We start from the raw sequence: 14,398 nt of genomic DNA on the forward strand, positions 1-14,398 counted from the left end.
TTAACACACATCTGTGGCCTGGCCCCGCCTGGAGGAAGGAAGAGCTGGGCTGGGAGAGGAGAGAAGCTTCTGTGTGTGCCAGGCTGAGATCATCTGCCGTCCAGCATGCAGGGGCAAAGTAGCTTAAAAACTGAATCAGAGGCACATCCAGGGGAGAAAGTCCATGGAGCCTGGCCAGGGGCTTCAATGTGAAAGGTGTTTGCTTGAGGGAAGAGGAATTTCCTACCATTGAGATACAAATGGCAGCGTCTATAATCAAACCGACTCTGGCTCTGAAAATAAATCTGCCCCTCATCCAAATAGCTCATGTTTCTGAATGTCAGAGATGCCCATGTTTCTTTTCCTATGGGCAGAGAGAGAGAGAGAGAGAAAGGGAGAAAGAGAGAGGAACATAGAGACAGAGAGATTTGGGCAGTTTTTCTGGCTGAATCTCATTAAGATCAGAATCATTATCTAGTTTATAACCATTTCAGTTTCAGAGGTCTGCAATCTAAATGATCAGGAATTCCCTCCTTGACATCTAATGTAGGTAAGGGAATAATGCCAATGCTATGAGTACTTACTTACTACCCAAAATGTTCTGTCAAACCCATGGGTTGCTAGATCCTGCCCTCTAGCAATGTCGAATCTAAATCCTGCATTGTGTCATTCCAATATCACAGACACTCTAAGGTAAATACTGTGTATAAAAGAAACCAATAAATACACCTCTGTCTACACAATTCATTTTTAGTGGGGAAAGATGGGGCTGCATTTATTACATTTCTTTTTAAAATTCTGATATGTACGTTATAAGAAAGGCTTTCTACAATTCTTATTCCTTAACTTATTTCAGAAAGATTTCTTAGGAAAAAAAAGGAGGGAGGTTGGGGAAAATTTCAGAGTCACAAACACTCACACATCAGGAAGATACATGAATTATTCAACACCAAGAGATTAATGTAAATCAGTAAACAAAGCCCTTAAGATAATGACTGCCATGGAAGCCAATGGCACCTGAATTAATATTAATGAGGCCAGGCGCGATGGCTTACGCCTGAATCCCAGCACTTTGGAAGGCGAAGATGGGCAGATCACTTGACTCCAGGAGTTTGAGACGAGACTGGCCAACATGGTGAAACCCTGTCTCCACAAAAAATACAAAAATTAACCGGGAGTGGTGGCATGGGCCTGTAGTCCCAGCTACTCAAGAGGATTGAAGTGGGAGGATAGCCTGGTGCGTGGGAAGAATCTTAGGAAGTCGAGGCTGCAGTGAGCCATGATTGTGTCACTGCTCTCCAGCCTGGGTGACAGAGCAAGACACTGTTTCAAAAAACAAAACAAACAAACAAAACTAAACTAAAATATTAGATAATGATAAATTAGGGCTCTATGCTGCAATCTCCTTCAGGTGCTATGCATGTCAAACACAAATTATACCTGTGAGAGCAAGATTTTAAAAATAAGCAATGTGTGTATATATACAAGCGCACAGACACTTGAAATGAGAAAGTAATGAGGGCACTATTAACTAAACAAAATGCCCATATATCACATCACATTCCTGATTTTGTTTATGTCAGGAATGCAACATGATATATGGGTGTATAAGCAAAAAGACTTTCTTAGTGCACAATGCATATAATTGGTGATGGAACAAATAAAAGGAACCCAAGAAAACACAATTTAATGGCAGTGCTTGGGGCATCTGCTTATTCATTACTTTCCTACCATTACAAGAAAACACTTTGAAGAGAACTCATCAAGTACTCATTAGCCATCTACTCAGCAGGATTTCAGAGCAGACTTCTTAAACCATGGGTGATATCCTAATCTCCATCAGGCACTATTAGAGCTGCATTAATCCAGGCTAATTCTAAATCCAAGTGCCATTAGCATTCTAGAGCCAAGAAGCAAATAGGATTTGCTTTCTCCAAGACAAAACTCCAAGGCACCACACCCGCTGGAAAGATCACTGTAGGACGGCTCTTTACATCACTGCATTACATTCTCTGCTGCAAGATTGAACATGCATACAGGCCCTGACCTTCAGAGTCGTCCCTGCAGGAAGCGCCTGCAGAAATGAAATTCAGCAAAGCCCAAAATAAGCAGGAGCCTTTTGTATCTCTCCCGGGCTGGAGGGAAGCTGAGAACTTTAACGAACTACACACTTTCCAATGACCTTGAGATTATTTACATCCTTAAAGTGATAAGCAGGGGCTCTCTCGGGATCACTTAGAGTGCCTGCTTTTCTCATCTGAGCCTTTGCTGATAAGCTTTGAATTTTATCTTCTGATTCTAGATTTTTAGTGACAATTCCCTAAACTTTTATCTTCTCAGGATTTCAAGCCATCCTCATTCTCTTTCATATTTTGTCCAGGCTTCCTTTTTCCTTGCTGACATACTTTTTATCCTTTGAAGTTTATAAACAAGCTTTAAGATAAAGCAGCTTTCATCTCTTTGTAATCACTTGCATACCCTTTCCATACTTATCCAGTGTCCATTTAACCATAACAATATCTGTCAACACTTGCTGAGCACTTACTATGAGCCAGGTACTATTCTACACTGGATTCTAAGCATGGATTCACTCATTCGTTCTTCACAACACTTACACAAGGCAGATGCTAATGAGAAAAAAATGGAAACATAGTGAAGTTAATTCACTTGTCTCAGCTCACACTGCCAGTAATGGTAAAAGTGGGATTTGAACTCAGGCAGCAAGGCTACAGAGCCCATAATCCTAACCACTTAACAATTCCAACTCTTTATGAATTACATAATTGGCATCGGCATGGGCATCAGAATAATATACCAAGTTCCTAATCATAACCTAGGAGAGCAGTTTAGAAACTGGCTCTGTGTGAAAATTAGCTGAGTGTGGTGGTGCACACCTGTAACCTCAGCTACTTGTGAGGCTGAGGCAGGAGAATCGCTTGAACCCAGGAGGCAGAGGTTGCAGTGAGCCGAGATCGCTCCATTGCACTTCAGTCTGGGCGACAAGAGTGAAACTCCATCTCAAAAAAAAAAAGAAAAGAAAAGAAAAGAAAGAAAAGAAACTGGCTCTGTGTGAAAAACCCATACCTACAATGATCCTGAACATTGTGCTTTCATGGATCTACAGAAGGAAGAATGACAAAGGTAGCAGGGGTGCATGGCCACTTTCTATGTAAATCTCCAGCCCAGGGAAGGGCACAAGGAAGGCACAAGCAGAACGCTGGCAGCCAGCAGCCTCAGCAACAGAGGAGCCGATGCAGCCAGGGCGGGGGAAACAGCTTTCTGTGAGGAAGAGGACGGGAAGGGCCGTCTATCCCATCATATATCCCATTATTAGCAGGGTTCTTGGGAGTGTGCATCGCCCCTTTTGTGAGTACCTGGAGGTGGACTGTAAAGTTTTACTTCCCTGAGAAGCATCCTGCTATTTACTCTTACCTTGGGGAAAGAAGACTTTGAAAACTATCTCCTCTATCATTCATCAGAGAACAAGATCAAACAGGTTGCCTCAGTTCCTATCATTATGCTTCCATGACACCTGAGATTCAATTTGCTCTCTCCATCCCTATATAACAGAAAAGGCTTTTTCAGATGCATATTTTACAGCTGGGCTTAGGTGCCTGCAGAATTGACCTAAGTGTCTTTCGCCACAGAGAGCAGGGGCTTTGGGAAAGGCTGCTGGCAGAGTTTGAGCAAACCCAGTGGAGGAGGGTGGAGACTGGGGGGTGCCAGGACACGTGTACAAATAGCTCCAGGGCCTGGAACTGGCAACATAGCCATCAGGGTTCTATCAGTCCTGACACACATGCAAACCCTAATATACCTATTTCTGACAGTATGGCAGGCAGCTTAAAGGGCTTATTAGAATTCTAACTTACTGACATTTCCCTCAAGCCTGGGTACTTCCCTTGTCTAATGTTTTGCTGGTGTCCAGTCATGCCAATATCCACACCCAAATGTGTATTAATTTGAGTACACTTTTGTACTTGATGTTTAGAAAGTATAAATTAGCGGCCGGGCGCAATGGCTCACACCTGTAATCCTAGCACTTTGGAAGGCTGAGGCGGGCAGATTGCCTGAGCTCAGGAATTCGAGATCAGCTTGGACAACATGGTGAAACCCCATCTCTACTAAAATACAAAAAAAAGAAAATTAGTCCGGTGTGGCGGTGTGCGCCTGTAGCCCCAGTTATTCAGGAGGCTGAGGCAGGAGAATTGCTTGAAACTAGGAGGCGGAGGTTTCAGTGAGCCGAGATCATGCCACTGCACTCCAGCCTGGGCGACAGAGTGAAACTCCGTCTCAAAAAAAGAAAGAAAGTAGAAATTATTAGCAGCACATTAATGCCTTTGCCCAACTTTCTAGATGCCTTCAAATGCTTAAATAGAATCAATACTATATCTGCTTTCTATAAGGGGTAACTGAACCTCTAAAAAGAGAATTAAATTTTCTAAAAAATCACAGTTATGTGTAACTTTCCCTAGCTCACTATTTGGTACTGACTTGTCTTCAGTATGTAGTATATCTGATGACTGGCAGTTTATTGTCTGCACTTTCTTTTTAACATCACCTTTAACAATTCTGTCTGAAGAACAGGAAATAGCCATTGCATGGTTAGCCGCTCTGTCTTAAGGGTACTTGTAAGAGGGCTGACAGGGATCCCCAGTGACGTAAGAGGTAAGCTGAGAGCCATCCATTTCCATTCTGTAGTGGCCTCTAAGAGGCTCTGACCTCCAGCCCCAGTCTCTTATGGCAAAGGAAGAGGGTGATCACATATACACAAAGAAGAGATTCTGGGATGTTTCCTGATTTCAAAACCAAAAAATATGTATTCAAATCTGACTCTCCTTTAATGCCTAGAACTTCCATGCCCTGACAAATCAGAGATAAGTTTACAAATCTTAGCCAACTCCCCTCTTGGTTAAATAGTTCCAAATGAAGACTAAAGAAAAAAAAGCTTCTAAGGGAGTCACTACATTTGTTCTATGATTTGCACTGTCTTTAAGGAGGCAGTTGAACCAAGTATTTCCCTGCTTTTGTTTTAAGCTTCTATTATTTACTTCTAACCCATCCATAGCACTTTTAACTCATTTGTGGGTGAAACAGCCCTCTAAATACTAGACCTGAACAAGTTTATGACAATAACATTAGAGCTTTGTTCAGAAGTGTAGTCAGGCGAGATATTAAATCACCCTTTTCCTTTACTTAGCCATAATTCCAAAGTTGAAATATTTGGATAGTGTCTATGAAACAAAGTGTGTAACAGAATTCTGATTTTTATTTTAAATTGTAAAGAGGGGTTAGAACGGAATGCCTGGAAAGTGCTGTGTTAATTTTTCTTTTCCCAGCTTCCTCCCTCTACACTATCCCCAAATTATACTTTATCTCGAAGGAATTATTCAACCTTTGGTCTCTTAACTGAGGCAGTCAATGAGGCAGTCAAGTCAGAAAAATCAGGCTGAGAAGGCCAATAATCTCATGTGATGGTAATTAACATTGAGTGGCCTCTTCTAATGTGCTAGAAGATAGTAAGAATCTGCTCATTGGGCCTTCATCCTTAATGAGGCAGAGGAGGGGTTTTGATAGGGGGGAAATGATTTGTTGGAAGCAAAAGGAATGGGACACATCTTGAAATATCATTTTCAGAGCACATCCTGGGTGAGGTAAGAAATTAGGTTCTTTACAAGTTCTTAGCCTCACTTCATCAAGATTGAGCTCTGGAGGTTTCATAGATGAGGACCTACCCAGTCAACCAGGGTTAAGTGACTTGCCCAAGGTCACACAGTGAGTTAGAGAGAGTACCAAAATTAGAATTCATAGTCTTTGTGTTTCCAGTTCATTGGCTGTGCACTAGAATGAAAAAATGTTCTGCATAATAAAGCCCCAGAGCCATTCTTTTTTGACTTATAGATGTTGAGCAGATAACAGGCTCAGAATCTAAAAAGAATCTGTTTGAAACTTAAAATTTAAACACATAGCCCACAGTTATAGTACTGGTCAGCAAAATGAAATGTCCTCTTTGATCATACCTTCCGGCCTGCATTAACTAAAAAGAAAAGAAGGAAATAGTGTGGGCTTAGAAATACATTACATGTACATACAAGGCTACTAGCTATTATCACTCATCTAGTTTATTCAATATTCAATATTTCATTCAAAAATATTATTTGCTCATTTACTACAAACCGAGCACTGTATGAGACAGTGGGGCTGTAAGAGTGAATAAGACAGATATTCGTTTCCTCTATGTGTAGAGGTAGAGTCTTACAGCAGTCATCAAATAAGCAACCCTCTCCCAAATACAGTCAGGTTCCAATCCTCTAGGACACGCCTCTTACCCCATGATTTGTGGGCCATTCTTGCCACCCAAATCCACAAAAAAAGAAACAAAAGCACAGGTGCTTCAGACTTCCCTGACCTTTGACATTTCTTGTGTGCTAGCTAAGGAACAATGGATGCATATTGTATCTCTGCAGGGAACTCATGTAGACAGTAGTCCCCCCTTTTCTGCGGGTTTGCTTTCCCAGGGCTCGGTTATCTGCTGTATAGTACAATGAAATATTTTGAAAGAGAGAGAGAAAGAGAGACCACATTCACATAATTTTTATTACAATATATTGTTATAATTGCTCTATTTTGCTATGAGCTGTTGTTAGTCTCTTACTGTGCCTAATTTATAAACTGAACTTTATCATGTGTATGTACATACAGGAAAAAACATTAGGGTTTGGTACTAGCAGCAGTTTCAGGCATTAACTGGGGGTCTTAAAACATATCCCCCACCATGGGCCGGGCGTGGTGACTCACGCCTATAATCCCAGCACTTTGGGAGGCCAAGGTGGGCAGATCACGAGGTAAGGAGTTCAAGACCAGCCTGGCCAACATGGTGAAACACCATCTCTACTAAAAATACAAAAATTAGTCGGGTGTGGTGGTGCATGCCTGTAGTCCCAGCTACTCAGGAGGCTGAGGCAGGAGAATCGCTTGAACCTGGGAGGCAGGGGTCGTAGTGAGTGGAAATCATGCCACTTCACTCCAGCCTGGGTGACAGAACGAAACTCTATCTCAAAAAAAACAACACACATCCCCTGAGGATAGTGGGGAACCACTGAATCTTTACTAAATGCCTAAAACATCCTTCTTCAATTTGTGTAACATATCACCCCCTTGTCTTTCTAGTCCCTTCTGAAAGAGTACTTTTCTCAGATCCCTTTTCTTGACTACTATTAAGACCCTAGAAAGTAGCTAGCAAGTGATACAAGGAATCTGCATACTCAAAGGCCACATCACCTAGTTTCCACCTTTACTTTGTCCAGGGTAGGCCCCTGTGCTCTCAGTTCAGTTTAGATGCTTTCTTATGTGGACATATCCTAGCATCTGTAGATAACTCTCCAGGCCTGAGGGGCTGTCAAAAATTCGGGATTTTCAAAATTCTGGTGTTTCTTGAAGCAAATTGGTCCAATAACATAGATTCATCCATCATGGTTAATTAATTTTTTCTGGCCTTTATTTCTAATATCTCGCTGGATTTCCACTGATATAAAGAAAGCTCAAGATAGACCCTGAAATTTACTGTGCTCCTGAAATTCCATTTTGTATCTAGGAAAACCCTCATTCCTCTAAGGTTTCAGTTTAAGAAAGTTCTCCGCAGGGGACTGTAAAGGGACATATATAGAGCTATGACAGGAAGTACCAGGGCACTGCTCCGCTGACAACATGAAAATGAAAGTAATAGGCCATAAACCTATAGACAGAAACTAGCACTATGTCAAGGAGCCAAGGCTAAAGGGCTCTCGACTGAAGCAGGAGAGGGCAATTAAGACTCCTTACTCCTCGTCCTGAAGGGTCTCCTCCTCCTCTTGGATCTGTAACTGGTTCTTCACGGGAGCTAGGTTCTCGGTCTTGGCATTGTAGTTCCGAAAGCAGACGTTGAGCTTCTCATCAAATTCATTCACGAGGTCCTCCATGGACTTGAAGCTGATTATTTCGGAAGAAAAATTCTCAAGCTCAGAGAGGGAGGGGTCCTCGAGATGGTGGGGAGATGAACCATAGAAACACCGGGGCTTCTCCTCCGGGTCCTCCGAGCAGCAGGGTCGAAGGTCCTCAAACTCTTCATCCAGACTCACCAGTGGGGCCTCCATTCTTGCTCAGCAGGAGAACAACAGCGACTTTCAGGATGAGTTTATCTAAAAGAATTGAACAGCATAATGTGAGTTTAGACCAGGTTAATCTAAATAATAGAGTTAACTTGAGAGACACACCTGCTTCCCATTCCCTCCTCCCAAAAACAAGGTACTGGTTAAGTACGAAGCTCCTGGACAAGATCATGTAGGTTTGCATTCTGTTCTGTCCTACCAGCTGTGACCTTGGGCAAATGATTAACTGCTCTGTGCTTCTTATTCTTCTCAAGACAAATATAATACTGAAATCACCTCAAAGGGCTGTTAGAAGACTAAAGGAGTAAACACAGGTAAGTGCTTAAAACAGTGCCTGGAAGATAATAAGTGCCAATATTGTTGAATACTTTCTGTTGGTGTTTTAGTAGTATTATTACTATTACTATTACCACAGACCCACATCCTTAACTACATGATCTGAAAGCTGAAAATTCTCCATTTTGGCAGCAAAATGTGACATGATCTAAACTCATCTGGCAACTAAACATGACCAACATGAATATAAAGCTGCTTGTGGCTTTAATTGATCCCATTTTGTGTGTTTTGCTGCAGAAATATTAATTTTTTAATTACAAAGATTGCTATCCCAGATCCCACTGGATGAAATGCAGAATGTACACCCTATTACTACCTTCCAGAATCTGAAATAATCTGAATTCCAAGTGCCTGGCCCCAGGGGTTTTGGATAAGGGTTCATGTACCTAGATATTACTACCCTTATCAATAAATAATAGAAACTGATAAAACATTGGCTGGGTGTGGTGGCTCACGCCTGTAATCCCAGCACTTTGGGAGGCTGAGGTGTGAGGATCATTTGAGCTCGCTCGGGAGTTCAAGACCAGCCTGGGCAACATAGTGAGGTCCCATCTCTATTTTTAAAAAAAAAAAAAACTAATAAAACATTAATAGAGACTTTCCAATAAGTGCCTGCATTGTTTTTGTTTTGTTTTGTTTTGTTTTTGAGACGTAGCTTCACTCTGTCGCCCAGGCTGGAATGCAGTGGTGTGATCTCAGCTCACTGCAACCTACACCTCTGGGTTCAACCAATTCCTGTGCCTCAGCCTCCCAAGTAGCTGGGATCACAGGCGTGTGCCACCACACTGAGCTAATTTTTGTACTATTAGTAGAGATGGGGTTTCACCATGTTGGCCAGGCTGGTCTCAAACCCCTGACCTCAGGTGATCCACCAGCCTCAGCCTCCCAAAGTGCTGGCATTACAGGCATGAGCCACCATGCCCAGACAAGCACCCGAGGTTTTCCCACACATAGATCATATGCCTAGGAGCAGAGGAATAGACTAAATGATCTATTATGCTGTATCCTGTAAGAAACAGACCCAACTACCCATGTGCTCCAAAGCCATACTCCATAACCATCTTGAGCACTGCACCCTGAAACGCTGCACACACAGACCTTCCTTCACTTCCCACCAACTGTGGGACCTCTACCCCTCATCGGGCCCTCTTCATACACCGCTTCCAACTGTGATTTATCCATCTGTGTGTACATCTGGGCCCCATTCAATTTTAACTTAAATTCCTCGAGGACACAGAAATCCTCTGGATATCTTCCCTGGCTCCAAATATACACTGCCTACCCTGTGGCTAGGCAGTCAGTCAATGTGTGCTCACTGAAAAAATTATCTATCTCCCACATACAGTTTTCCATTTTCAATTTCAGGCAGCACAAGCATTGCTGACTATCATACCCTTCCCCACATGCTCAACAGAAGGGCAACCACGCTTTTCTGTTCGGTCTATCGGGTTATTGATATAGTTAGGTGCTCAAATTGGAGGCACTTCCTGAGGAGAACCAGACAGACAGCAAAATTCATGGACTTTGCCCTAGGAGTGCCCATTCTCCATCTCTACCTACAAAACTAAAACTCTAAATAAGCAAAGCAAAGGACATGCCAGGGAAGGACACTACCAGTTTGCACCAGGATTTTGCTGGGATTGAGTTGATTACCACTGCTTTAAAACATATTCGGAGCATTTACTGTTTGCAAAGGCAACATGATAGGACCTTTGAATACAAAAATAAATACAAGTAGTACCATATCTTGGAAAGAAGGCAGGCTCAAGAGCCAACAGATCTGCCAGTGGCTTGCTGAGTGACAAGCATCATTGGTTCTGATTTCCTCATTTGTTATAAGAAAGGTGTTGGTACAGAGTTAACATATTTAGGAGTTAATTTTAATAAATCAATAATTTAACCATATTGATTGAAATAATATGTTTATTTAATCCAATATATCCAAAGTGTTACCATTTCAAAATGTAATCCACAAAAAAACTAATGAGGTGGTTTTTATTCTTTTTTATACTAAGTCCTTTGGAATCCAGTGTATATTTTCCATTTACAGTACCTCTTGCTTTGGACTAGCCACATCTCAAGTGCTCAACAGCCAAATGTGGCCTGTGGCTACCGCAATGGACAACATAGCTGTAAAGCAAACACAAGTAATTGCCCATCAGGGGTTCTTCACCTTCAGTACATAGACCCCTGTGGGCTCTTTGAAGGTAACTATATTTCAGTGAAATTGGTTTCCTTTACAAGACTAAGTATTTTATTTTATGCATTTAAAAACATTATTTCGAGAAGGAGCCCATAGACTTCTCCATACCACCAAAGGAGTTCATAGTGCAAAAAAGATTAAGAATCCCTGAGCAACAAAGAAGTGAGATTAGAAAAGATGGCAGAATGTGTAGAGAGTAAAAAAGGTTTTACAGCCCAGGAATTCGTGTTCATTAAGGCAGTACTCTGTGATGGCTGAGAGCATAGGCTTCGGGTTCCTGTCCTGGTCCTATCACTCCTCACTGGGAGACTTTGGGCAAGTTATCAGCCTCACTGTGCCTCAATTTCATCATCTACAAAATGGAGTTTAAAACAGTGCTTCCCTTGAAGATTACTTTTTGGACTAAATGAGATCATCTTTGAAGTGTTAACTACAATGTGTGGAATATAGAAAGCATCCAATAAATACCAGTCATTCCAGGAAAAACAAAGCTGGCCACGGTGGCTCACACCTGTAATCCCAACAACTGGAGAGGTTGAGGCAGGAGGATTGGTTGAGACCATGAGTTTGAGGCTATAGTGAGCTATGATCACACCACTGTATGCCAGCCTGGGTGACAAAGTGAGACCCTATCTTAAAAAAAAGGAAAAAATAATTCTAGGAAAACCAGGATAGCTTACTTACATAGAAATGTGATGTGGGGGCTGGGCACGGTGACTCATGTCTGTAATCCCAGCACTTTGGGAGGCCGAGGTGCATGGATCACCTGAGGTCAGGAGTTCAAGACCAGCCTGGCCAACACGCTGAAACCCCATCTCTACTAAAAATACAAAAAAAAAAAAAAATTAGCCAGGTGTGGTGGCAGGTGCCTGTAATCCCAGCTACTTGGGAGGCTGAGGCAGGAGAACAGCTTGAGCCCAAGAGGCGGAGGTTGCAGTGAACCGAGATCACGCCATTGCACTCCAGCCTGGGCAACAAGAGCGAAACTCCATCTCAAAAAAAAAAAAGAAAAGAAAAGAAAAGAAAAAGAAAAAAAGAAATGTGATGTGGGAGTGCTTCAGGTAAAAGCAAAATTATCCCTGCCATGATATTCTCTGTGCAATGCTTCAATATGCTTATCAAACAAGAGAACTATGCTGAAAGAATTTTAGCACCTTTTTTACTAAGGCTTTTTTTTTTTCAATTAATTTGTTCAAAGGTTCCTGGATCATGGGTCCCATTTTACAGAGACATGAAAGCTAATCAGATAGTGTTGCAGGTATTTACACTGCCTTTAAATTTGTACTTTTCTCTGGGAATGACAGGGGAGAACCAGGTGGTGACACCAGTGGGGCTTCTGATTTGAAATGACACAGTCTATAGGATTAACCAGCAACAAGAGGCCAATCCAACTAGAATCTAGGACTAAGACTGAGTTTTGAGTGTTGGCAACAGGAAGAGTGTGCTGAAAGCACCTAGCCTCAGCCCAGGCAGACTGTAGAGAAAACGGATTCATCTAGAAAATGATAAAAGACAAAATGAATATCACAGCTCTAGGGTTCAGACATATGCTCATTTGAAACAGTCCATAATATAGACTGATTTTTTTTGTCAACTCATTACCCAAGAGCCAAGAAGTGCTGCATGAATGACCATCTGGAGATGAAGTTAAAGTGAAAGCCAGTGCTGAGAAACTAAAGTCACTCAACACCCAAACTGAACCCAGCATTTGTGGAAAGACCCCAGGCTGTGGCACAGGAGATGAGAGTCAGGCGTTCTGACTGGCCCCACTATCCCCTCCAGGAGGGCTCTGCGGATTGGGGCTGGCAGCACGTCCTTAGATGGTGACCCTGCCTTCCTTCCTTTAGCCCACTTTCTTTCACCCTCCCCTCTTCGCGGAGTGCTTTCATTCTTCAGTTAAAATGTCTGAAACAACCTTATCTTCCATCCTGGCAAGCTTGCCCCGTCCTCATTCATAGCTCATCTGGGAGCCCTCCTTTCCTTAAAGAAGGATTAATACAAGTGATAGTTTATTCCCTTTAGACTTCCAAGATCAAAAATAAATAAATACATACATGAAAATGGCAGAAAGGAGGAACCATGGGAGGGTCGCCTTTTCTTTCTCTCTTTACCACAGAACAGAGCGCAGGACTATAGTTGGATTGTCCTACAATCTATTCCATTTATTTTCACTCCCAATAGATGGTGTAATTTGGAAAAGAAAAGACACTCACGGGGCTTAACAGAGACCCAGTAGGAAACGCGTAAACGTCTCCCTGCAGCATAATGATGCACTGGCTGCAGCTCGGGGCTGCAGTACAAACGCCCAGTCCCTGCTTCGCTGAGCTGACCCGAGTGGAGCGGAGCGGTGGAGATTTCACCACGCTAACCCCGCTGGGCCTGGGCACCTCCACACAAGCCCCATTCCATCTCCTTCTTCCCATCACTTGCTCCATAGACCAATTGATTCCGTGCCTCGTCGTCCCCCATGTCCGTCCCTAAAACCTACCCTGCACTGATCCACCTTCAGATTTCCCACTGCTCCTCCGCAGAACCCAGCCAGTGTGCATGTTTGCGCACATTTTGACAGAAAGGGTATTTCGTTGCATATGGATCAGCAACCCCTTCGCGGTTCTGCTTGCTACCCTCCCCCTCCTCCCGCTGCTCCATTCACCTCCATCTCAGATCTCCCTCCTCCCCCCGGTCCGGTGGAGTAAAGAAAGGCTCCTCCAGGCAGCACAATGGCTGGCGCTCCGAGGAAGCCAGACTCATCCCGCGCAGGCCGCACACACACTCCACTGCCCTCCTGGTCAAACAAGCCCGGACACGGGAGAGGGATGGGAGTCGGGGATGCCTAGCGGCGGGGAGGGAAGGGATAGGCAAAAGGGAAGAAGAGCGGGCTGTGATACCCCCTCGACGCCGTCAAACACTGCTCCCCGCGCTCCAGAGCCGGGGGCCCACCCGACGGCAGCGCGCCTCGCCACCGCGCCGCCGCCCGGGTCCCTTCTCCCGCCCATCTGTAGTAAAACAATCGCTCCCCCGGCGTCTGCGGCCGCTGCCAGCGGTTCTGACACTGCAGGAATGCGCGGACTGGGGAAGGCTCAGCACTCTGGGGAGGGACACGAGCGGGGTCGGGGGTAAGTTCTTAGGGACAAAGATGATGTTGGGGCGTTTACGGTGACTGGACCAGATAACGGTCCCGGGACCAGGCACCGACCCACTGCCCCAGCGCGATCAGGCGGCGTTCCCTTCCTCCCCCAGCCCCCATACCGCGCCGCCTGCCTTCACACGCGCGCACACACGCGGGCACACACACGCAGACACACACACACACACACACACACACACACACACACACACACCCCAGGCCTGGCTGGAGGGCCGATGCTGAGATGACACTGGAGGAGCCCATCATCCCACATCTCCCGGACCTGGCGCTGCGTCCCAGCTGCGCTCCCTGAAGGGCTGGGCAGGAGGGCGACAGCCTCCCGTTGTTCCTTTCCAGTCCCAGGATGGGACGGGGTGAGGGGCGCTGTGGCGACCCCAGACCGTCCTGTCAGAGAATCCCGGGGCCTCCTTACCACCCCCACCAGACCCCACCCCCAGCAGTGGGTCGGGTCCTAACTAAAGTCGACCCCCGCGACGGCACCTGTGCGGGTCCTGGCGGAGGGAGGCGGATCCCGGAGCTCAGCCGGACACCCCCATCCACGGGCCGCGGGAGCGGCCGGAGCGCAGCGCAGCGGAGAGCCAGCTA

The 14,398-nt window shown here is 44.6% G+C and overlaps 2 protein-coding genes across 5 annotated transcripts in view; one reads left to right on the top strand and one right to left on the bottom strand.

The window, feature by feature from the left end:
* The window catches only part of FEZ1 (fasciculation and elongation protein zeta 1 (zygin I)), a 51,682-nt gene extending 37,284 nt beyond the window's left edge, over nucleotides 1-14,398 (bottom strand). The window contains exons 1-2 of one of the 4 annotated variants that reach the window (XM_011934606.1): nucleotides 14,294-14,398; nucleotides 7,801-8,156 (exon numbers count right to left, since the gene is read on the bottom strand). In XM_011934606.1, coding sequence (XP_011789996.1) covers nucleotides 7,801-8,111 — 311 coding nt within the window. In that variant the 5' untranslated portion in view covers nucleotides 8,112-8,156; nucleotides 14,294-14,398. Of the gene's footprint in view, nucleotides 1-6,558; nucleotides 8,157-13,553; nucleotides 13,832-13,914; nucleotides 13,957-14,293 lie in introns of those variants that run through there. The other 3 variants (XM_011934607.1, XM_011934609.1, XM_011934608.1) reach the window with 3 other exon arrangements.
* LOC105506461 (putative uncharacterized protein MGC39545) overlaps nucleotides 13,495-14,398 on the top strand; it is a 1,536-nt gene continuing 632 nt past the window's right edge. Inside the window, 1 exon segment of the mRNA XM_011934605.1 lies at nucleotides 13,495-13,781. Within this exon segment, the coding sequence (XP_011789995.1) occupies nucleotides 13,495-13,781 (287 nt within the window).

The sequence above is a fragment of the Colobus angolensis genome, unplaced genomic scaffold (genome assembly GCF_000951035.1).
Source record: "Colobus angolensis palliatus isolate OR3802 unplaced genomic scaffold, Cang.pa_1.0 Scaffold137, whole genome shotgun sequence".
NCBI lineage: Eukaryota > Metazoa > Chordata > Mammalia > Primates > Cercopithecidae > Colobus > Colobus angolensis.